The sequence below is a fragment of the Scylla paramamosain genome, unplaced genomic scaffold, assembly GCF_035594125.1.
Source record: "Scylla paramamosain isolate STU-SP2022 unplaced genomic scaffold, ASM3559412v1 Contig14, whole genome shotgun sequence".
Lineage (NCBI taxonomy): Eukaryota > Metazoa > Arthropoda > Malacostraca > Decapoda > Portunidae > Scylla > Scylla paramamosain.
In genome coordinates, this window is record NW_026973679.1 from 102,661 (window position 1) to 127,500 (window position 24,840).

A 24,840-nucleotide genomic window follows, 5' to 3' on the forward strand; every position below is an offset into this window, starting at 1 on the left:
GCTGCTGCTGTTCTTGTGATCTTGATCTTGATCTTGCTAGTATATGTGGCTCAGGATCAATCCTAAGCCAGGCCTTTGGATCTGCAACTCCTGTAGAAGGGGAAAAACAAAGAGAAAGGAACAGCATCCTCTACACTAATTGTTCCTACATCTGGCATGCCATATTCTCTCTAGAAACTCTTTCACTGCCTCAATCATTCTTTCATTCACCTCTCTACACAGTCCCAGCAACAACACCATCCACTCCTTTCCTGTCTTCTCCACTCTTTCATTCCTATCATGCCATAACTCCATTCTTATCGCCCACACAACTTGTAATCCACTCCTGTCCGTCATTTTCATGCTCCTGTTCCTCCACTTGCTTCTACTTTCATTCCACAGGTACTCGTACACTTTCCTTGCTATTCTTGCATCATCCATTCTCTCAAGCCTAATTTTGTACCTAAGTGTGGCTTTTGTGAGTCTTTCCTTAAAGGTGCTCCATCCCATATCACCTCTCAGCCTTCAACTGCTGTATACCTTGCAGCACTCAGTGCCATCCTTACTACTCTATTCTGGCCCACTTCTAACTTATCAATTTAACTTTCATTCTATGCAATCACATTCATACCATACATTATATTTGGCACACCCACATTCTTCCACACTTCTCTCAACACATCATACTTACTTGCTCTCATCCTTACCACGCTTCCCAGTCGACCTACCCACTGGTTTACCATACTTATCTTTTCATTCTTTGCCTTTCTACACCCACTAGGACTCGTCCACATCCCTAAGTACTTGTATTCTTGCACCTGTTTCAACTCATTCTCTCCAAGTCTCCATACCACATTACTTTCATCCTCTGACTTAATCACAATCGTTACCTTGCTTTTCTCACTGCTAAACCTTACTCCACCAAAGACTTTTCCATACCCATCCACAACATCCAACAAGCTTTGAAGCTCATCTGCCGATTCACTCATAACAACTACATCATCTGCATAAAGAAGCACACATATTTTATCATTCCCCACACTTACCCCTTACATTCATTGTTCTCATTCTAGCTGCTAACTCCTCTGTATACAGGCTAAAAAGGGTTGGTGACATTATACAGCCTTTCCTAACTCCTCTCTCACTCTTCATCCAGTCTGTTTCTATGTCTCCTAGTCTTTATCCAGCTCTTGTGTCCACATACATACTTTGCACTGTGTTAACCATCTTTGCATTCAATCCAATCTTTTCTAAGACTCTACCTAGCATTTCTCTGTTCACTCTATCATAAGCTTTATCAATATCCAGAAAACCTAGGTACAATTTACCCCCATCCTTCTTTTTCTTCACAATCATTTCATTCACCACAAACATATTGTCCTCAGCTCTCCTATCCACATGAAATCCATTCTGTTCTTCACCCAGCACTACAGCTCTTTCAATCCATTTACACAGTCTCTCATTCAACACTGCACTGAAAATTTTACCTATTGTGATGGCCGTCATGTTCTTGCTCTTGCTGCTAGCATCCTAATCTAACAAAACCTAACCTAACTCAACTAAGCCTAATCTAACTAAACCAACCCTAACTAAAATAAGTCTAACTTAACTAAATATGAAATAGAACCAAAAGCAAGCCAATAGATTTTCAAAAATTGCTGACAACATTATTATTAATTTGCTACAATATATATGGATTCAAAATACTCAGTATGAGGAGCTCTAGCCAATAGGACAAGTCACAAAAGTAGAAGTAAGTTTGTAGTGATTCTGAAATAAAACCACAATTTCAGTGAAATTTACTTTGCTGTAGACTGATAGAGTCTGCCATAAAGCTTTAGTTTCCAAGCTACTCTCTTAGAGGTTTTACCTTTCTCTACCTTTCTAGCCATTCTACTGATGCTGTGGTATACACATATTATTCTTCTTAGTCTACCACCAGTGGTGTTCCTCAGGGTTCTGTCCTGTCACTGACTTTTTATTACTCATCAATGATCTAAACCAAACTCTTTTTCCTGTCCACTCCTATAATGATGGCACCACTCTTCACAAAGCTTTTCTCTGTCTTTTCCTAAATGACCAACCCTTCAGAAACTGAATATTTCATGCAAGGAAGCCACAGAATATCTGACTTTAGATCGTTCTAACATTTCTGACTGAGTCAGAGTAAATTTAGTGGTGTTCTTGCATCCATTTACTTGATTCAGTTTCTAGATAACTGTTCCCTTTTCTTCAGTGACACTCAACTGTCCCCCACTCCTACATAAATTGAATATCTTCAGTCTGTCCTGCATGTGGAAACATCACATCTCATCTCTTGCTTAAACAATTTTCATGAAGAAAGACATTCTGAGCTGTGTCTGCAAGCTACTAACTGTTTACAGGGGACTTATCCACCTGTATATATGGAGTACAGTTCATATATATATATATATATATATATATATATATATATATATATATATATATATATATATATATATATATATATATATATATATATATATATATATATATATATATATATATATATATATATATATATATATATATATATTCACACACACACACACACACACACACACACATATACAGTAGAACCTCAATAACTGAACGTCTTCCTTTCCAAACAACTCGGTTTTCAAACAAAAAATTTAACTTATAATTGCTTCAGTTGCCATACCATAATTCAGTTTTGGAACAAAGTTACTTGATTTCAAATACTACAAGACATAGCAAAAGCTGCCATTTATTACTAATTTATAGTTTCAATGAATGTTACTTTTGTTTTTATATATTTGGAGGAGACACACAGAGGGTAAGACAGTAATTCTATCTTTGAAATAAGTTAAATGTGATCCTGTTGAAGAACCAGGGTTACCATATCGTGGAATTTCACCTGCTAGTGTGGAAATACTGTAACATTTGGCAGCTGAGTGTGGAATAAATTTCCACATCCACACCTTCCAAGAAACTGTATGAATATGAAAATAAATATGTACTAAAATTATGCAAAACTCATGTTAATATATATATATATATATATATATATATATATATATATATATATATATATATATATATATATATATATATATATATATATATATAAATCTAAGCTGGAGATGTTGTGGAGTGGCCACCTTAGCAGTGGGAGCATGAATCATTACCCACTAAGACATGGTGAACCAGTGTCTGAGGATGGATTAATCTATTTTACATTGATTCCTATGGGTAAAATTTGTTTTGTTTTTTTAACATTTTGGATTTTGAACAGCATTCAAGAATTAATTAAGTTTGAAAACCAATGCTCCTATATATATATATATATATATAGGGGTGAACAAAAGGGTTGGTCAACTAGGTGAACTAACGCCGTGTCTATTCCTGGTAAGGGAATAGTCTGCTCCACATCTCCGGTATGCTCTGTATGGGCAGTAACCCCTAACACACCAGACACAACAGACTAGGGATTGAACTTTACAATAGAGCCCACAGCCTCCAAACCAGGTGACATCTCTGCCTAAGTGCTACCTTCAAGGTGCTCCACGGGATGAGACAAACCAACAAACTATTCAAACCCAACTCTCCCACCATGCCCTCAGTAAAACCCCTAACCAGATCATGTGTTTTCTACGGTGGCTCTGCCCGTTGCAGTCAGTCCCAGCACTATGATTCAAGGACAAACCCAACTCTGGCTCACCCAAACCCTTGCCAGCAGCAGTACAGGCCTCTGGGCCCCCTGCCTCAACTGCAACATCAACACTTAATTCTGCATTTCTCTTGTGGTGGTCCTGTCTTATTGCAGTTGACCCCAAGAGTTACAGAGAATGCGGGCCCCCAGACCAGGTCACCTACCTCATCTTAACAGGAATAACAATCTTATCCAAATCTGAATTCTCAGCCACAGCCTACTCCAGGACTTGGTCCACGGATGGAGGATTCACCCAGACTCTTTCACCTGCCAAGTCATTCCCTAAAAGGAAATCAACACCAAACACTGGCAGGTCTTCCACTAATGCCACCTGCTCCTCTGCAGTTACTAGCAGGAACTAAATTTTCATCTCTGCCATAGCAAAGCTTTCTACAGCACCAATCCCATGGCACAACATAGCCTTATTGGGGTTCACATGCATCCCAGTAACATTCCTACTCCGAGACTGCTGGGCAACCATATCACACAACACAGTAATGGGGTACTTAACCCCAGCAATCTCAACTGTGCCTTGACCCAAAAATGGGCAACACCAACCCAAACCAGACCTCACAGGGAACGGTGAAGTATCAACAATAGATGAGAGGGCATGAATTTCTGCCTTTCTTCCCTCACAACCAAACACAGACTGAATCTCATTATTTTCAACACCTTGATCATGTGATACAATCAGTGCCATTAGCTTCTGGAGGGACTTAGGAGCTGTGGTACTTAAACTTGCCCTCTATTTTCACAGAAATGACTTAGGCTGCATACTACAGTGTTTGCCCACTATTCATGAGGATTATGTTCCAAAGTGTATTGTGAATAGCAAAAATCTGCAAATATGGGAAAGTATCCCTATAATGCTCAGATATACTTATGTTTATTGTCTAAACCATAAAATCTATGTCTCACACTTATTAAGCTTATTCAAAGTTCATTTTAACATAACAAAAAACAATTGTTAAACATATGTTACATAATATTTTGATAAAAAAATACAGTACACTGTAAAATGAAAGGGAACTAAACTAATAGGTACAGTAACCCTCAATATAACAAACCTCTATCTACCTAATTTCTGGTATAATAACTCCCTTTAACTTTATTGTCTGTGGAATGGGTCGAAAACAGGCCGCCCTAGCTGATTTTTCCCAAATAAAACGAAACTCTAAACAAGAGAGAGTTTTAAGAAATTCTGTCGACAAAAATCTGATAAGGAATAATCATATAAAAAAATAGTCTCTTTTGATCACTCGCAAAACAGTATAACAACAGACAAAAATCGATGATCAATGAGTTCACTGCTGACAGCCACCTCCTTGCTAGCCACACAATAAATTTCCACATGCATATTTGTATTTGTGTACATGTGTGTGTGTATTTACCTAGTTTACCTAGTTGTGGTTTATGGGAGGGGAGTAATCTCATAGTATCCCGTCTCTATATCTATCCAGTTTGGTTTTGGTTTTTCTCACCCCCCCAGCTGCTAACTCTGTACAAGGGCCTCATCCGTCCATGTATGGAGTATGCTTCACATGTCTGGAGGGGTTCCACTCATACTGCTCTTCTAGACAGGGTGGAATCAAAAGCTTTTCGTCTCATCAACTCCTCTCCTCTAACTGACTGTCTTCAGCCTCTCTCTCACCGCCGCAATGTTGCATATCTAGCTGTCTTCTACCGCTATTTTCATGCTAACTGCTCTTCTGATCTAGCTAACTGCATGCCTCCCCTCCTTCCGTGGCCTCGCTGCACAAGACTTTCTTCTTTCTCACACCACTATTCTGTCCACCTCTCTAACGCAAGAGTTAACCAGTATTCTCAATCATTCATCACTTTCTCTGGTAAACTCTGGAACTCCTTGCCTGCTTCTGTATTTCCACCTTCCTATGACTTGAATTCCTTCAAGAGGGAGGTTTCAAGACACTTATCCACCAATTTTTGACCACTGCTTTGACCCTTTTATGGGACTGACATTTCAGTGGGCATTTTTTTTATTAGATTTTTGTTGCCCTTGGCCAATGTCCTTCCTACATAAAAAAAAAAAAAAATAAATAATAATATATAATCCTGGCATGTATATTTTCCAGGCATTGCAGATCACCTCAGTAGAAAACTTTGTTTAAAACAAACACAGGCATTTTGTTAGCCAAAGATAGGAGCAGTCACAAAAGATAACTTTCCCTTATGTCAATGTATCAAACACTGAATCAGTTATTCTATGTTTTGAAAAACATATGAGGCTAACTTAAGTTGCCATGTAGTTATTTTCTACTGGCAGATTTTTTCAGATCAAGGAGTGAGTTGCCAGTTTGTGCAATGTGATGCTCTTGTTGACAGGAGTTCTAATTGTGAAAGTTGCTTATTGTACATACAATAACCTTTCAATTGCACAAAATCTTTTACATATAATAGTCCTTTAACAGTACATGGCATTTACATATAATAATATTTCAACCAAACAAAACATTTGCAAAGTATTTACAAAGAATTATCCTTAAGCACCACATTTCTATAAACAATCATATAATAGTACTCATCAATGAAGTTTACTGGGTGATGAGACTGGCAAACTACAAGAGCATGAAATGTATCCCCAGCCTGGACATGGTACATAATATGGCAGTAAAGTTTGTTCACATCAACTTTGTACCTGCTTCTATGTTTATCTATTTATTTTTTGTTTTATTATGAACAAGAAAAAGACATTATCTCCTGATACTCTCACAAACTGCACAAGCAATGGTATTTGGTTAGCAAACTGTGAAGGTGTGGGTGAAATTTTTATGACGATGTAGGAGGGGAAAGTAAAAGAATCATACTAGACCACAGTCTCTGCCCTTTAGGCATCATGTTTAGCAATATATTTCCAACTCTATACAACAAATGCCATACATTTGTCTGCTAAAGAATGCATATAATTTTTGATTAGTGGCCAGCACATTATTAAAGGCACTTCCTTAAATGTCTGTTTGCACTTCAATTCTGTTCTAGGCATTACCTGAGCCTCTTGTTATTCAAAGTATACTTCATAGTGGCAAAACTGAGATGGCCCATATTTTTTGCCTTAAAATAATGTTACACCAGGGATATGGGTGTGGACGGCAGCACTGTTGGAGGTGGCAGCACTGGGAGAGGCGGGAAGGCAGAGAGAGCAGAGACGCGTTGCCTGAGAGGAAGCCAGTGTGTGCCTGCCTGCTTTGGAAGTGTTTCCTTGCCTGTTGAGTGGCTGTTGTGCCCTGGGAGATCTGTGGTGCCCCTGTGAACTTGTAAAGCAGTGTACTTGCAGAGGATTTGTCAATAAATCTAGGAAATAGTGCCCGTGTTTTCCCTTGTGCCCTGGCCTCGTGTGTATGTGCCTTGTCCCGGCATTCAGAGTGTGACTTATTTGAGGCCCCGCTGCTCTAGTTTCTCGACCCGTGCCTGTGTGGATAACACGCCCTCCCGGAGCGAGGGGTGGGCGCAACAAGTCATGTCATAGAGTGGGATCCAGGGAACAGTGAGCAGTGAGACTGTGAGTCATCATGGAGTCACAAGATGACCATCATGACAGGGCCGAGGGCAGCTCGAGTGAAGTCAAACCGGGCCAGATGGACTTGATTGCTGCCATGCTGGCTGGTATGAGGCAGGAAATGGCAGTGGACCGTGAGCCACAGGCTCAGAGGGCACGTGAGCAGGCTGAAAGGACCGATCAGCTGGCACGTGAGCAGGCTCAACGGGCGGATGACCAGGTCTGCCATCTTGAGGATGTGCTACAGAGCAGCCTTGTGCCCTTGAAGGTGGAAACACAGCAGTACACCAACCAGGCTTGCCACAGTGTCAGGAATGAACTGCTGGACAAGGTGCAGACTCTGGAAGGTGAGGTCCAGGGCCTGAGGGAGGAGATAAGGACGGAGAAGCAGCGGCGCGAGCTGGCAACAGCACGCGCGGAGGAACAGGCAGCCCCATGTGTTCTGGTGGGAACCGCTGGGGTGGCGGACCTGCTGGGGCCTGTCTGGGGCCCTTGGCAAGAACCCTCAGCTCGGGGGCCTTGCAGTGTCATGTCAAAGCTGGTAGCTGCTTCAAGGGGCTGGGGAACCATCGGAACTCCTCCCTTGAGCACAGCTGGTGGTAGGCTGGGGCTTAGTCAACCCCCTCCCCCCTTCTGCCACCATCACCCCCTCTGTCTCCCTTCCCCAGCTGCCCCGCCAGCTGCCCGCACAAGTCACGTTCTCCACCCCTCAGTCCTTCAGCTTCCCGGCGTTTGGGGAAATGCAAGCTGGTGGAGTATGACAGGAAGGTAGCCTGGGAGGCTTACGTCGCCCCGTTTGAGATGCTAGCCTTTGCCCAGGGCTGGAGCAAGGCTGAGAAGGTGCTTCAGTTGGCAACAGCACTGCGAGGCCCCGCTGTGGAGATCTTGGGGCACCTGCTGCCAGCCCAACGCGCCTGTGATGGAAGTGTGGCAGAGGCCCTTCGGCGCTGCTTCAGGCACCACCACCAGGCCGAGGTGTACTGGGCTCGCCTGAAGAAGAGGACTCGGGAGCAGGGCGAGACGCTGTCCCAGTTAGCGCAGGATGTGGAGGCATTGGTAAGAAGGTCGCATGGCTGACGGAGTGGCAGTCGGGCAAAGCCTCGTTCAAGTGGGGGAGGAGTTAGTTAGAGGTGGCTGCTGTGAGGACGCTGCCCGACTTTTTGGAGGATTTGGCTCACCGGAGTGCCTCTGACCTGACGGAGGCACAGATGGAGAAGGTGCACCATACCCTGGCTCAGTACGCAGACGTCTTTAGCAGGGGTGTCATGAACATGGGCCGCATGGGGTTGGTGAAGCACAGCATCAAGATGGGAAGTAGTGCACCCATCAAGAGCCTGCCCCGACATATCACACCAGCCAGGTGAGAGGAGATGCAGCGCACCGTCAATGAGCTGGCAGTGCATGGGGTGACTGAGCAGTTGGACAGTCCGTGGTCATCAGCGGTAGTCCTGGTTAAGAAGGACGGCATGCAGTGCTTCTGTGTGGACTACGGGGCGCTGAATGACGTGACTGCCAAGGACTCTTACCCCCTGCCGAGGATTGATGACATGCTCGACGCGATGGTGGGGGCCAGGTGGTTCTCCACACTCAACCTGAAGCTGGGTTACCACCAGGTGGAGATGGCAGAGAAGGACAAGCCCAAGACTGCTTTCTCCTTCAGTCAGGGCTTGTGGCAGTTCAATGTCATGCCCTTTGGTCTCTGCAACGCCCCTAGTTGTTTTGAGCGTCTGATGGACAGGGTGTTTGGAGCGGCTGAGGAGGTTCTGCACCAACTGAGGAAAGCCAAGCTCAAGCTCAGCCCCAAAAAGTGCTCTCTCTTTCAGTACGAGGTGCCGTTCCTGGGGCATGTTGTTGGTCGGGACGGTGTGCGCACTGATCCGGAGAAGGTAGCAATGGTGAAGTGGCCCGTCCCCACCAACGTGGCGGAAGTCAGAAGCTTCTTGGGCCTGTGCACGCACTACCATTGCTTCATGCAGGACTTTGCAAGCGAGGGCTCTCACCAAAGGTCCAGAGCCCCTGGGAGGGGCCATACATGGTGGAAGCAGTCCTCTCTGATGTCACGTATCAGATTCGCTGGGGACGGAAGTGACCGTCTATTGTCCACGTGGACCGGCTGTGGCATTACCATGGTTCGGGCCGCTACTCCTGGGGCCATGGCGGGGAAGATGAGGATGTAAGCCCCAACAGCAGCGACGAGGAGGTGGCAGGGGCTGCCAGAGACGGGAATGAGCGTGGAGCAGGTAGCACAACAAATGACAGTGGTGACATTGACCCTGAACTTAGGGCTAGAGACGCCCCCCCCTGAGTGGCGCTGCTGAATCGCCGCAGCTCACGCCTCCACCACCACAGCAACCTCGGCAGCAGAGGTGTAGAACAGGTTAGATGAGAGACTTTTGTGATGTTCCTGAGGATTAATTTTCTTTGTGTATTTCATTTATTTATTTCTACTTATTTTCTTGTGTGTATGTGTGTGTGTCAGGGCAGCCGGGTCATCTGCGTTGTAGGGGGTGATAGTGTTACACCAGGGGTATGTGTGCAGGCGGCAGCACTGGGAGAGGTGGGAAGGCAGAGAGAGCGGAGATGTGTGGCCCTAGAGGAAGCCAGTGTGTGCCTGCCTGCTTTGGAAGTGTTTCCCTGCCTGTTGAGTGCCCTGTTGAATGCCTGTCATGCCCTGGGAGACTTGTGGTGCCCCTGTGAACTTGTAAAGCAGTGTACTTGCGGAGGATTTGTCAATAAACCTAGGAAATAGTGCCCATGTTTTCCCTTGTGCCCTGGCCTTGTGTGTGTGTGTGTGTGTGTGTGTGTGTGTGTGTGTGTGTGTGTGTGTGTGTGTGTGTGTGTGTGTGTGTGTGTGTGTGTGTGTGTGTGTGTCTTGTCCCAGCATTCAGAGTGTGACTTATTTGAGGCCCCACTGCTCTAGTTTCTTGACCCATGCCTGTGTGGATAACACGGCCTCCCGGAGTGAGGGGTGGGTGCAACAATAAACATATATGAAAATAAGAAAGATCAATGAATGAACAAAGAGTAGCACGATGTTCCTGATAATCCCTTTCCATAGGAACAAAAAAAATCTATGTGTGGTAAGCATTCCAATCACAGCAACATGCAACACTAAATACTTAAAACAATAAATTTCTTCAAGTTTACCATTCAGAGATATATTCTGAAGGAAGAGTTCAAGGACAGTGTAGATGAAGGGGATGATAAAGACTGTTAAATATGCATGGATATGTGATTATATTCCAGTGTATGGGAAAACAAGGGAAGAAGTTCAGTGACAATTATTAGGAGAGTGCTTAATAGGTTCTGAGACACTCATCCTTGTGCATGTGAATATGGAAGCTGGATGTGAAGAGATTGATGATTGATAAGATGTGTTTGGAGGAAATGAAAATGGTATTAGTAATAATGGTGGACATGTTAAAAATTAACAAGAACAGTAAAAAATTTAAGTATTTCTTCTTTCTTTTTCATTTTATGGATTCTATCACATATAATTATGAAGTTACAGATATTTAAAAATATGCATTGAGTTTAAACTGACACCATTTTTTTTTTCAATATGAAATAAGAAAAAAATACCATTGGGCATGGAAAGACATGAAAATTATTGTGGGAAGTCCATAAAGAAAATGTAACAACAAAGATATATAAATGGGTATACAGTAAAATCCCTCTTATCCGGCACCAATGGGACCGCCGACAAGCCGGATACTTGAATAGAAGTGAAATTATGACCACAATCACCACCGTACACTCACGCATCTTACCATAACAAAGATCAGCTGATCTCAATCAGCAGCTGATCTGATCAGCTGCTTAAGTGTAAGCACAACACGCTTCCTCTTTTCTACAACCTTAGGCATGATGAAGGCGTCAGGCGATAAACAGTGCACACGTGGGACTGAGTCACTGAGTAAACACAGTGCAGTGGGCCGTGGGTGGCACGAAGCAATGAGCTCTGGTGGCAAGGGGACAAAGTATGCCTCATGCAGGAATTTTAATAGATTTTATGAGTACACATTGATTTTTTATTGATTTTAAGGCTCGGGGAAAAATGTGCCGGATACTTGAAGCTGCCGGATACTCGAATGCCGGATGAGAGGGATTTTACTGTATTCATCATTCTACTGTCTGCCATCCTTGGACACTTGGTCTATTATATCCAATGCTTAATAAAAAGCAAAATGCTTATCTGTGTTTTTTTTCAATATTAAAAAAAATGAAGAATGAAGTCTTTCCTGTGGTTATGCATTGTACCTTTAATTCCTGAGTGTGAAATTGAAGGGAGAAGTAACCAGTAAGGGATATTCATAAACAAAACATGCTATCCCAGTTGTTACTACATACAGTACAAAGTAAAAAATAAAAAAAAAAATAAATAAATAAGATAAATAAATAGATAAATAAATAAAAAACAAATGAATAAAATAAATAAGTAAATAAATAAATAGTTAAATAAATAAATAAAAATAAACAAATAAATAAATAAATAAACCAACAAACAAATAAATAAATAAATAAATAACTAGTTACTATAATTGTAGTAACCATGCAAAAAGCATTTACCTTGAAGGGTTGATTCACCACCTAGGGATTAAAAATATTTTACTTTAGCATTAGTCACTGAATCTTCATTTATGATGGAGAACACTATCTCATTAAAGGTAACTTCTTCAGCACAGAAAAAAAATCTGTTTTTTTTTTATGTGAATGCTCATTATAGGAAAAGGAAAACTAAAGTCTATATTCATACTACTATAGTGATCAAGAGTAACAAACCCTCAATTCTGGTTTCTGCTGAGAGACGAGTGTAGTTGAGGAGAGCAGCATTTTCTAGGCACTTCTTAATCATGCCTCTCACTTCTTCAGGTGGAACTGGAGTAACTATATCCTTCATCAACACCTGCATACAAGAAATCAGCGTAATACATTTGTGTGAAATAACAGCCCATTTTGAAAGACATGTTCATCATTTCTTCTAGCTATTCCTAACAAAGTACTCACCCGTTTAAGTAAAGATAATGTGGCTTTAAGGGCACCTTCTGGTCGACCAAATGGGAAACAATACCTGTCAAAATAAAACATTTTGTTGAAACTGGAAAAGCTAGAAGTAGTTATTCATTGCTATTTACTCTCGTTGGTTGTTTAGAGAATTATTGGTTGCTAATATTTTGGTCATATGAAAACAATATTAATTTTGAAATTCTTCACTCCTCCAACCAAATAAATAACTAATGAAAAAAAAAAAATGAATCTATGAAACTTGCTTTTGTGTCTTAATTTCTTCCTAATAATTATTATCATGGAACATGTACTTCAATTACTATTAGAATTTTCAATCTTAATATAAAATATTTACAAAGAAAATGCTTGTTTGACTTTGAGAATATAGTTATAAATATCGTTCATGATGCCACAATACGTCTTATATGTAACTATTATTCCACTGTAATATCCACATATATTTTTATATTTTAGATACAGGACATGGTGAAAAATGTGGAAACGAAGAGGGAATGAGAACTCTGCAAGAATGGAAAATGATAAGATTATTAGATCATTTTGATGAAAAGGACATTAAGTACTGAAGTAAAATATGTATTTTAGGAATGCAATAGTATAATAGTCCTGGTAGTAACATATGCAAGAGGAAGCTGGACATAAAGCAAAAAGTCAAAGATACAGAACAGAAGCAGTGCAGTGATTATTCACAAGAAAATCTGAATATTGTTTTCATCACAATTTAGCTTTTAAGGGACTATACAATAAGTCCAATATATTGAGTAATTACTGAACTGAAAGACATACAATTCTTAATTTACTGAGAAAGCAGGTGCAAGAAGAGTGGATATGTAATGGAAATAAATCAAAGAAAATTAAAACAGAAAAGGCAAAACACAACATGAAGTAATCATACAACTAGCAGAGTTACACATAACACCAGTAAATTGCCTCAGAAGGCAATTGATGAGCGAAGATGTCACTAATGTATCAGTGGAAGAGGTTTTTCAACAAGAGAGAGAGAGAGAGAGAGAGAGAGAGAGAGAGAGAGAGAGAGAGAGAGAGAGAGAGAGAGAGAGAGAGAGAGAGAGAGAGAGAGTGTGTGTGTGTGTGTGTGTGTGTGTGTGTGTGTGTGTGTGTGTGTGTGTGTGTGTGTGTGTGTGTGTGTGTGTGGTGAATTCAGGCACCCCACACATTGTACATTTGCCAAAACTTTGCAAAAGCCTAATGGTTGTGCTATATACCATTGGATAGAAAATTTCATTCTGCATTCAGTGCTCTCTGACAGTCACATTACAAAAAGTTTTATACTGTATTTTGCACATGCGCAGTATTGTTGTAAGTTTAACATGCTTTTTTGCCATAACTTGCATAACTCTTATTAACAACAAAATTTGAGCTTAATCAATTAATTAGTTGAAAAGCTGGAATTTTTACTTTACACATGCACATTGCTACTTGGAAGTTGGCAAAGAATTTTATCAAAATTATAACAACATGACACCTCTTAAGTTTCACTGAAATTTGTTGAGTAGCTTTTGAGAAATCGTATTTTTGACACCCTTCTACCTTTTGCAATTTACCCAATGACTTCACCCAACAGAAAAGATGAAAGCTATATCATATAAAACTGACAGAGTTGTGCTATCAGAGTTGTGATATCATACAAGATTATCATACAAATGATAATGATGATGCAAACTTGAGTATGTCCTTGACAAATCCAGCTTAAAGATTCTTGGGATTCATTTCAGAACTTAATGTTAATTTGCACTTACATAAAATTTGTAATTTGGTGTTCAAGTAAAACTCTTAGTCTCTCCTTGATGTGTTGGAAGCGCTCCTTCTCTTCTGCCAGGACGGTCCCCACACCATCAGGTCTGAATGAAGAAGGAGTGTTACGGCAGGACAAAATGAGGGCTTCAGTCTGAGTAATGAAGGGAGGGTGTTTCATGAACTATAACCAACTATATCTTACTTAGTCTTAAGTCCCATAATTTACATTACACTGAAAATATTTACTGCTACTAGAAAGGATTTATTGCTGCACTGTAAAATCATAGATATGAATTGAGGGAAATTAAGAAACTATGCTGTCACCTAAGAAGGAACCTCAGCAGCTGCATTATAAAAATATAACTACTCAGACATGAGCCCAATACACTGTGTAAAAGTTGAATGTCTCACTTTTTTCATACATTCTGAAGCTATATATTTCTGATGCAAATTACTTTTATAAAATAAGTACTTAACTTCATACATTAGATGCTCAAAATAGAAATACAAAGCATGAGGATGGTTAATGTTGTTTTAAATATTTGGTTATGCAACTAATATATAATGATTCAGAGTATACTTTACATGATGTAAATGGCTTGATATGACAACCTTATTCTAAAGTCATGAATACTGATGGCAGACAAAGATGCATCAAGCATAAATTAACGTAACAAGTGGGCATGACCGATGCAGTTTGCATAAAACCTGCCATGCAGTAGTGATTATTTTGCAAAAGCATTATTTCTTTTCATATTTCATATGCACCCAAACTATCTCAAATCAAATTAAAGCACATATTCTGGCACAGATCCCAACCACATCAGCAGAATTAGAAGAAAACAGAAAAAACTATGAAACATATTACAAATTTGCAATGAACTTTCATTGCTTATGCTGTGTTAATTTTTATATTGATGTATAATGAGTTACTGAGAATAAGGGACTGCATGGTGGTGGTAGTGGTGGCAGAGCTTCTGTGAGCCACCCTAGGGTGTACCATCAGTGCTCAGCAGGCAGGGTGAGTGACCTTGTCTCTGAGGTGTTGACCCACCACACTCTTAATCATTAAAATAACACTGCTGTCTAGTTAGAACCACCCAAATTTCTGTCTATCGAGTTGGGGGTTGGAGACAACAGGAACCAGCTGTGGCCTGGCCTGATTCACTCTCAAAAGAAATCAAGGCACCCTGCAGACATACATACATACATACATACATAGTGCATACACACGTATAATGATCATTAGATTGCCAATCAGGCATGGAGAGGAGATGTTCTGCCATTTTTTTTCTTTTCTTTTTTTCCTCTTTTATGATCATACACTATAAAATGTTCATGCCTGGGTCTGAATAAAATGGGTAAAGCTGCACAGAGATGTGGGCAAACTAAAATCTATTGGCCAAAAAAAATAAATAAATAAATAAATAAATAAACAAATAAATAAATAAATAAATAAAAATAAAAATAAAAATAAAATAAAATTCTTCTCTCATGAATAAATCATGTTCAAGTGTATTATGAACAGTACTTAATACAATTATGAAACACTGAGATAATTGGTGTGAAAACTGCTGTTTCAATATGATACATATCATGATATGATTGTAATGTAGTGTTATATGAATACCCACATGGATGCTTGTTTGTTGTCTATTTTCCTGGTTGCAAGAAGCTTGATAAGAGAGAGGGAACTACATCTACATAGTTCATAATGTAAGTATGAGGGAAGTAAGTATTTAGCGTCTTAAGAAATTTTAGCCAGGAAAATTTCAGCAGAGAAGAATCACACCTATAAACAAGTAAGTTTCTCAGTAAATTCCTAATGCATTAAAAAAAAGTGGCACTGAAAAAAGAGGTTGCTTGGAAAGATCACAGTTCCATGCAGATTGACAAGGTGCTGACAAACACCCATGGATTCAAAACAGTAATTGTAACTTGGAATGAAGGCATTATCATAAGTAACTAAATCTAAACTAATGGAACTACTAAAAATGCACAGAATAAGAACAATCATGCTACTCACACTAAATAAAGTTCAGCATGATATGCATTATTTGCCCTAACTGAATATATCAACTGCAACATTTCAAGTTACTGGTGCACAATGCAATAGACTCGTGAATGACATGAATATAAAATTGCAATAAATGCTCATCATGAAGCATAACATTTTCCATCTGTAATAAAAGAAATATTCAAAATACTGGCATACTAATTACTCATATGCTTATAAAAATTTAAAATGTGTTGTGTATATCTAGCAAACTATGTAATTATAAAGATGGTTCTAGATTATATTACCATGAAATCCAATCTTCTACACTACTTTCCTTTTCAACAAACCTTGTTGGAAATGGTACATTAGGGGCTATTGGGCCTTGAGTTTGTTCTTGGCTATGGACAGAAGACAAAATGGTGTCAGATGAAAACTAAACGTACCAATGTATCCTACTAAGATCATTTTATGTACTATGTCGTTATTTCCAAGTAAGCTAATTTTGTTTATATACTTCCAATAAGGATGTATATTAAGAGTTAGGCAATGGTATTTCCAGATTTTTTTTATCCAACTACTTAGATCTTGCACCCAAGAACAGAGTGAAAATGACTATCAAAATATAATCACTGTAAATTTTCAAAATAACTGTATAATCATTGCCAGTTATGGAGAGTTCCTCACTTTTCTGGTATATGTATCTCAATTTTAGTATGTTTGTTTAGGCTGTCAGACCAAATTCACTGTATATATATATATATATATATATATATATATATATATATATATATATATATATATATATATATATATATATAAAACTGTTACAATAAGATTATTATAAAATTAATTATAATCTCTCCATACAGTAAGAAGGTGGTTTTGATTTCCAAATCAAATATGTTCCAAGGAACATATGATAATGGTTAATACCAAGTATCAGATCAAATTTTCTTTCATCAACACTGTCCTAGATGATACCAATGGTACAAACTACTGTAGAATAATCTCTCTTACACTCATTTACATCCATAATATTTTTCTTACTTTTCAAGTTTTAAAGAATGCTTCATATTAATATATCTACTTCAAATACCATATTTACTTAATGCCAGAATAGTTATGGCCATGTTCATTGGCTGCTACCTGGTGGCATGTCCTGTTGGCCACATACTGGATACATTTTACTGAACAACATCACATTACAGTCTTACACAACACGGCACACGTCCTGTCTACAGCCAATCAGTGCATATTACAGCAGGGATACATCAAGGATTATTACCAATAATTGTTAACATCAGAGTGGTTGGTGCCACAATAACTGATCAGTGGCTCAGACTCTTTGGAATTTTTTCATATAGGGAAAAACCTTTGGGTACATCACCAAATACACATTGTTATCTCTAACCATTCATTGACTGGAAATATGTTATCATGAAATATCAATCAGCCATGCTTTAAACATATAATGTAGCATGCATAAAAAAAGAAAAAAGAAAAAAATTCACATTAACTGTAATTAGCTCTTTCAAAAGAAGACTGAAACTGTAAGAATGTCATAGGAAGGAAATCAACTTGCATACCTAAATTACTGAATGTCTTGAAACCACTGTGATGTAACAAAATCCAATTTGAAACAGGGGAGGCCAAAGGTCAATACAAGTGACTTTCAATATTACAAATGAAAAAAATGAAACCCACTTTATGTAAATAGTAAGGAAGGGAAGCTCATTATGTATGGTTTGATTTTCAAATATACTGACACATAGGCTAACAAGGTAATTTCGAATGTCACCAGGTTAGGGAGTAGTGCGGGTCATACAGCAAATGAGTGAAAGTGGCTAGAACTTTCAAACAGCAGATTTGCCACTTTACCTAAACTCTCAAACACACTTGCTTCTCCTTCCCTGATCAAGTTTTACTGACCTCATATTTTGAAAACAGTGGCATATAAATAAAAAAAAAAATAAGCACTGTTTTTCCACAAAATAATTTTCTTAGCATTATCTCTTAACTGAATAAAACTTACCAAAATGTAGAAGCAACTGTATTAAGAAATTCACACAAGATTTATCACACTCAAACCTGCATGATCAGGAAAAGGAGTTGGCAGTGTTGAAGAGAGACTAGGGGAGGTGTGGGTGACAAGTGTGTGTGTAACTAACCCTACTGACACTGTCCCATCCTCGGCGGGGCTGAGAGCGATGTGGGGTGGGGGGGGAACAGCTATATTAGCAGTCACAACCCATATTTCCTGGTTTTGGTATAGTTTGTCCCATGAGTACTACCATGTATGTAGCTTACTTAAATTCAACATACATGCAGTTGATCTACTATTTGTAATATAATAAAATTTCAGGCACTCACACAAAAGCACACTTGTACTTTGACTCTTTTCATCTTTCTCCTGGTAGCATCCTTCTTTATTGCTCCATATATTTTTACCTCAATAATCAGGGCAATGAATTTGAGTAAGATTTCATTTCAGTCAACATCAAGGCATAGCATCTTATGCCTAACTATTATAGTGACATTTCCATTGATTATTACTGATCAGAAAATCCTTCATACAATATACTGTTTTACATAAACTAAATATGTAATTTAACTTTTACAACATATACTGTAAACTGATGTGTGAGTAGACACACACACACACACACACACACACACACACACCGTGAGATCAGCTACCCACAGGCTGTACATGCTGCGCAGACTCAGGTCGCTGGGGACGCCGACAGATGAGTTAAGGGGGGTGTACCTTACCTTCATCCTCCCCAAACTCATGTACGCCTCCCCAGCGTGGTCCTCCTCCCTCACACACACTCAACAGCTACAGCTAGAGAGTGTGCAGAAAAGGGTGTGCAGGGTCATCCTTGGCCCTGCATACACCACCTATGAAGAAGCCCTGACCACCCTGAATCTGTCCAGAATATCCACCAGGCACCGAGAGGCTCTGGAGAAGTTTGGGAGGGGACTACTGCATCATCCGCGTCTCAGAAACATGCTGCCGCCCGACGCGCCTCGCCCTGTCCGTGCCACCAGACACCACAACAAAATAACACCCCTGAAGGCGCCGCGCACGGACCGGTACAGACTCAGTGCGATTCCCACCATGGTGCGAGCCATCAATCAATAGTATTTCCCTCCTAGATTAGACTTACCTTTAGGATTCATGTTAAGTTTTTCCCCATCCCCTATGTACATTTTCAGTTTGTCAACTGCCTAAATAATAAACCGTTTATTATTATTATTATTATTATTATTATTATTACACACACACACACACACACACACACACACACACACACACACACACTGTAATTATATATATATATATATATATATATATATATATATATATATATATATATATATATATATATATATATATATATATATATATATATATATATATATATATATGAAGGATCTCTGCAAGGATGCATGAAATGTTGATCAACACAAATGGCAATCATGAATAGTTTTTCTTGACACCTCCAGCAGAAAGATGTTACACATTCAAAGCACAGGAGAATAATTATAAGTTAACCTAAATAACTTCAGCACAAAAAAGAGAAACTGAATAAAAAAATAAAAAAAACATGAAGAGGCTATCTTTAATAGTGATAAGAGCAAATATATTGTAACTATAATGAAGAGCAATTATGTCCCCATTCAATCACTGTCATTCCACTACATTCACAAAATTACACTCAGAAAATTTCATTAAAACTACCACATACACTGAATTAGTAAGAAATGGATTTTTATTTTAATTACAGATTTCCTACAACTTATAAATTAAGGAGAAAAAAAAAGGTCAATAATATATAGGCAATTATGTGAAAATTTTGAGATACTGAGGCCCTTTGAAAAGTTATAACAGAAAAAAAAACCCTCATATTAAATCAATTATAATAAACAAGTTTTATAAACTTTATCTGCTTTATACAAATCAAGAAGTGACTCCTTAAGACATACCTTAATGCTTGATGACTGCCAAAAAAAAAAGAAGAAAAAAAAAGAAAGGAAAAAAAAAAACACAAACTCTCTTCAGTTAAAGTGATAAGGAATAACCAGAATGACCCATCTGAAAGCATTCTATGAAAAGCCTTAATAAATACTCCGAATACTGTACACATGTAAAATTGGTAAAAGAACAGGTATGACTGAATATGAATAAAAGCAAATGAGTTATTGAAAGCTCAGAAAATTTAAGTTCCAAAGTGTTTACAGATGGTAAATCACAGATGACAACAATTGCTGGAGATTATGTACACTAGTTTGGCAAACTTGCAAGTTATTATCTAGGTATCTGACAGAAATACCAGCCCTTACTCATCTGTCAGTAAGATAAGGATTGCCTTAAAAATGTAAAGCTATACCCTATACTAAACCAAGATACACTAATTTTGGCCTGGATTATAACTTTACAAATATCGTTTGTCTTCCCAGTTTTCCTTGGTTTTCCTTGTGAGGAATGCTTAAAATAGTTTGAGGCTATCTAACATACATAAAGATCTTCAATTATATTTGAATAATCTACTTAATATTAAATCTTAAGTTTTTAAAAGTTGACATCATGAAAGGGGTACATAACTAAATACAAGCCATGCAGGTAATGTAGCTTCCCATAACACATGTCTATAATGAAGTAGATGTTTGGTATTCATAAAATCTAAATCTTTCCGAGCACTTCCTTTCTAGCAGAAGCCAACTTTATTTAGAGTCAGCCCAGAAACTGAAATAACTCTTGTTACATAATTTCACTTATAAAGCAGAACTGCTGGTAATACATTCTATGAGACAGAATTGTTAAGCCACTAAGTACTATCAAGAAATTTCTAAAGATATGATAAAGACACTCCTACAGTAATAGATTTCAGTTCCAGGCACTACCTGACACTGGATGAGTTTTAGACTTATTAACAGATGGCAAGATTATGCAGAGGAAAGGCTGAGTACAAAGACAAATACAATAAATAGAACAGGCAAGGGAAACAATTATTTAGTCAACTTACACCACCAAGACAGAAAGAAAGTGTAAGGATTAAGGCATCAAACATGAACAGTTAGAATATATTTTGGTGTGTCATAGAAGCTGTATGCAATTCAGTTCTATTTGTCTCAAAAATTAATATGAAACCTTCCTTATTACAGTTTATATCTTATAACCTAACACATAATTTATATCCAATCTAAGCTAAACCCCTTCAGCTGATTGGTTGAACTAGTATTTCACAAAAGTCTTTAATTGGTTGATTGGTTGGTTGTCAGTCAGTCAGACTGACACAGGCTGCTCTGAGCTGCTCTCAACAACATCATATTCACAAACTTTCAATGTAACTTAGATTCATTGTGAAATATTTGATATTAGTAAAAATAAGAGTAGTTATATAATTTCAAACATGTACATAACAAATTAGACTGAATAAAATAAAGTGAATTTATGTAAAGAGTGCAGATTAAAAATATTTATGCATGTTTCTTGATTATGCAGAAATTCTATGAAATTGATGAATTACTGAGAAATTTAATTATGGTGACAGTTAAGGTGTTATTTTTGTTCTATTCCAAGCTATACATTCATAATTTTCACTTTATAGAACATCTGATAAAAACTTCATGATCAGAAGAAATAATTCTCTTTCTGAAATTCATTTTTACAATGAATCACGTGTTTCATAACAATCAAACGTGCATAGACAGTTCTGTACATTCTTTTACATATATTCACATGGAACTGATTAGTATAAAAAAAAAAAAAAAAAACAATGTGTTCCTTTGAAGGAAGTAATTATGTTATTTCACACAATTTATAAGATGGAATACTGATATTGAGAGGAAGAATCACACAAGAAGAAATGGAACTAGGCCAAAGCAAACTTTACTGACCTTATGAAGTTCTTCAATGAAACTGACTGGAGGACAATGAAGGGATTAAGTGATGTGCAACAGAAATGTGTCAATAAGTTCTCAAAACTAAACAAATATTTTAATAACAAACTGTAAGAAATTAACATAAATTACACTAGAATTAATGGTATAAGTGATGACTATTTATGATGGTGTTAATGGGCTATGGATAGATTGGGAATGTTTGGAGTGATGCTATGAAAATTTCTTTGTGGCTGTTTTGTGCCACAGGAGAAAATCTGTGAACATATGAATTCATGGAAAGTGAAACCATGGAAACGGGAGGCAGTCCATTAGTATGATGAAACATCATGTGCATGTAATTCTAGATGGACCAACTCATATAAAATTACATAGCCCATCAAAGAGAGCATCTCACAGAAGTTTCTGTCAGACACTGCCTGGCTATGGCAACCAATCAGCATCTGTTGTGAGTAATTAGTTTAGCCAATCAGCTGAACTGATCTATATGTCTATATTTGGTTGTGACAAGTTCATATGGTACTGAAGGGAAAGAACATAGCTTAAATAAATTTGTGCCAGATTGAAAGGGATAAGCAATAACTCTGTTTAGATTTAGATGGCTGCTAGCTACTTTTTAATACAAATTGGAAACTATATTATTTTATATTCATACATAAATTTATTGATATCATCTCTGTCCATTCCAATAATATATCTACAATTAAGTTATGTTTTCTTCAACCTTAATATGCCCCCTTTTTAAATTTCACTATTGTACAAGAATGTTTTTCAGGTTGTGAATGTGGATATATGCATATCTGCCCAGGAATGTTTGCTAGTTTTGAACCTGGAAATAATTCCCAGACAAGGGCTACATGACACAATGTGTAACTGCATCAGTCTTATCTATTTTCTGATGACCAGTGCACAATCTGATGAAATATAATATTCAATACTGCACATGGCTAGAAAGAAATTGTTAACCCTCTCAGACACCGCTGAATTAAAAATAAATTTTGACCACTTACCAACATTTCATCTTTTATCACTAAACATCTAACCCCATAAATTAATCTTGAGAACAATATCATGCAAATAAAGAGAAGTTGAAACCATTTTATAGGAATCAGTGCTACAGTATATATATATATATATATATATATATATATATATATATATATATATATATATATATATATATATATATATATATATACGAGTACAAGACACAGAAGATACAAGATGTGTAAATTAGGGACTATTTTCTTTATACGAGCACAAAATCTGAAGATAAGGTGAGTAAAATTATAAAGTTTAAAATGTGCACCTTCCTGCACCCTCCTGCTAACACATCCAGGCTGTATGGTGATGGTGCTATATGATTCAGATGCATAAAGATGAGCTTGTGAGCAGTGGAAGAGAACTGTGCACCTCTCTCCTGTCCATTCATTCTCCCAAGTCCCATCAGTCCTTAACTCTGTGTCTCTCAGATTCCCACTATTATGGCCTTACTGCTCATCTTTATACTTATACTCTATCTTAATTTTTGCTTGCATGTATAATTACAATACAGAATAAGTATAGTGTATGTACAGTCCTTCATGTAAGTGATCAGTGCTTGCATGTGTTATAGTGTTACTGCTGGCATGTTCCTTCATTCACTGTCTTTGGTGTGGTATTGTGTGTGTGTGACTGACAATGTGGTATTTAGATTGTGCCTTATTTTGTCTCTCAAGTGCTAACTATGCCTCCCAAGCAGCCAATGAATTACAGTGCAAGTCCCTGCACTAAGACACTAAGACTAGGTGAACTAGAGTGCCAATAACACTTGCAGAGGGTAGAAATTGTAAAAAAGCACAGGAGTGGTGATGCATTAGCTATGCATTGGTGAGTGTTATACAAGTTTTATATGTTTAATCAATTTTAAATAATGTTCTTTGTATGATGTTATCTCTTTCTGGTTGCTTTATTTACAGTTCTGTAATATAGACACATTTTTTGCGTTTGGTATCTTACATTTTAGCTTGAAAACTTGCCTTTGACAAGGGTTAAGGAATGTAATCCATTAGTTACGTGTTAACTTATACAAGAAGTTGGAACATGAGCAATTCAAATGAAACCTAACTGCTTGTATCATAGGGACCTCCCTGTGTATATATATATATATATGTGTGTGTGTGTGTGTGTGTGTGTGTGTGTGTGTGTGTGTGTGTGTGTGTGTGTGTGTGTGTGTGTGTGTGTGTGTGTGTGTATTTACCTAGTTGTGTTTTACAGGAAAAGAGCTATGCTCATGCTGTCCTGTCTCTACATCTATAAGCATCTAGCTTAACTTTAAATTCATGAATATTTTTTGCTTGTACCAATGTTTCATCTAAGTTGTTCCATATTTCTGTGCTTCTATTTGGGAAACCATATTTCTTGACATCTCTTCTACTTGCTGTTTTCTTCAATTTCACTCCATGTCCTCTTGTAGCTCTTGAGTCCCACACAAATGAGTCTTCTTTTGTCAACTTGATCCTTACCCTTTAAAGCTCTGTATATAGCAAGCAAATCTCCTCTTTCTCTTCACTCTTGTAATGATGGAAGCTTCAGTCTCCTTAATCTTTCTTCATAGGTTAAATCTCTCAAACTTGGTACCAATTTGGCTGCAGCTCTTTGGATCCTTTCTATTTTCCTTATTTCCTTTTTATTATGGGGTGACCAAACAATTGTGGCATATTCCAGTTTTGGTTGAATCACATATTCCATCAACTTTTTCATCATCTCTTCATCCATATAAGCAAATGCCCCTTTCATCTTTCTTAGTAACTCATAAGTTTCTCCAACTATTTTGTTTACATGTTTTACTGGTGATAAATTATCACTTATTGTAATTCTCAAGTCTTTTTCTTCTTTGATTTTCTTAATTTCCACTTCTCCCATGGTGTAGGAACTTGTAAATCTTCTTTTGCTTTTTCCTAATTCCATCACCTTGCATTTCTTTGC

The 24,840-nt window shown here is 38.0% G+C and overlaps 2 protein-coding genes across 2 annotated transcripts in view; one reads left to right on the forward strand and one right to left on the reverse strand.

The window, feature by feature from the left end:
- LOC135097197 (calcium-dependent secretion activator-like) overlaps nt 1-6,923 on the forward strand; it is a 39,386-nt gene extending 32,463 nt beyond the window's left edge. Inside the window, exon 4 of the mRNA XM_063998971.1 lies at nt 6,764-6,923. Coding sequence (XP_063855041.1) covers nt 6,764-6,901 — 138 coding nt within the window. The 3' untranslated portion in view covers nt 6,902-6,923. The remainder of the gene's footprint in view (nt 1-6,763) is intronic.
- Nucleotides 6,924-9,777: 2,854 nt separating this feature from the next.
- Nucleotides 9,778-24,840, reverse strand: part of LOC135097205 (calcium-dependent secretion activator-like) — a 151,902-nt gene continuing 136,839 nt past the window's right edge. Inside the window, 6 exon segments of the mRNA XM_063998981.1 lie at nt 9,778-9,878; nt 10,335-10,397; nt 11,757-11,777; nt 11,970-12,093; nt 12,195-12,258; nt 13,970-14,071. Of these exon segments, the coding sequence (XP_063855051.1) occupies nt 9,778-9,878; nt 10,335-10,397; nt 11,757-11,777; nt 11,970-12,093; nt 12,195-12,258; nt 13,970-14,071 (475 nt within the window).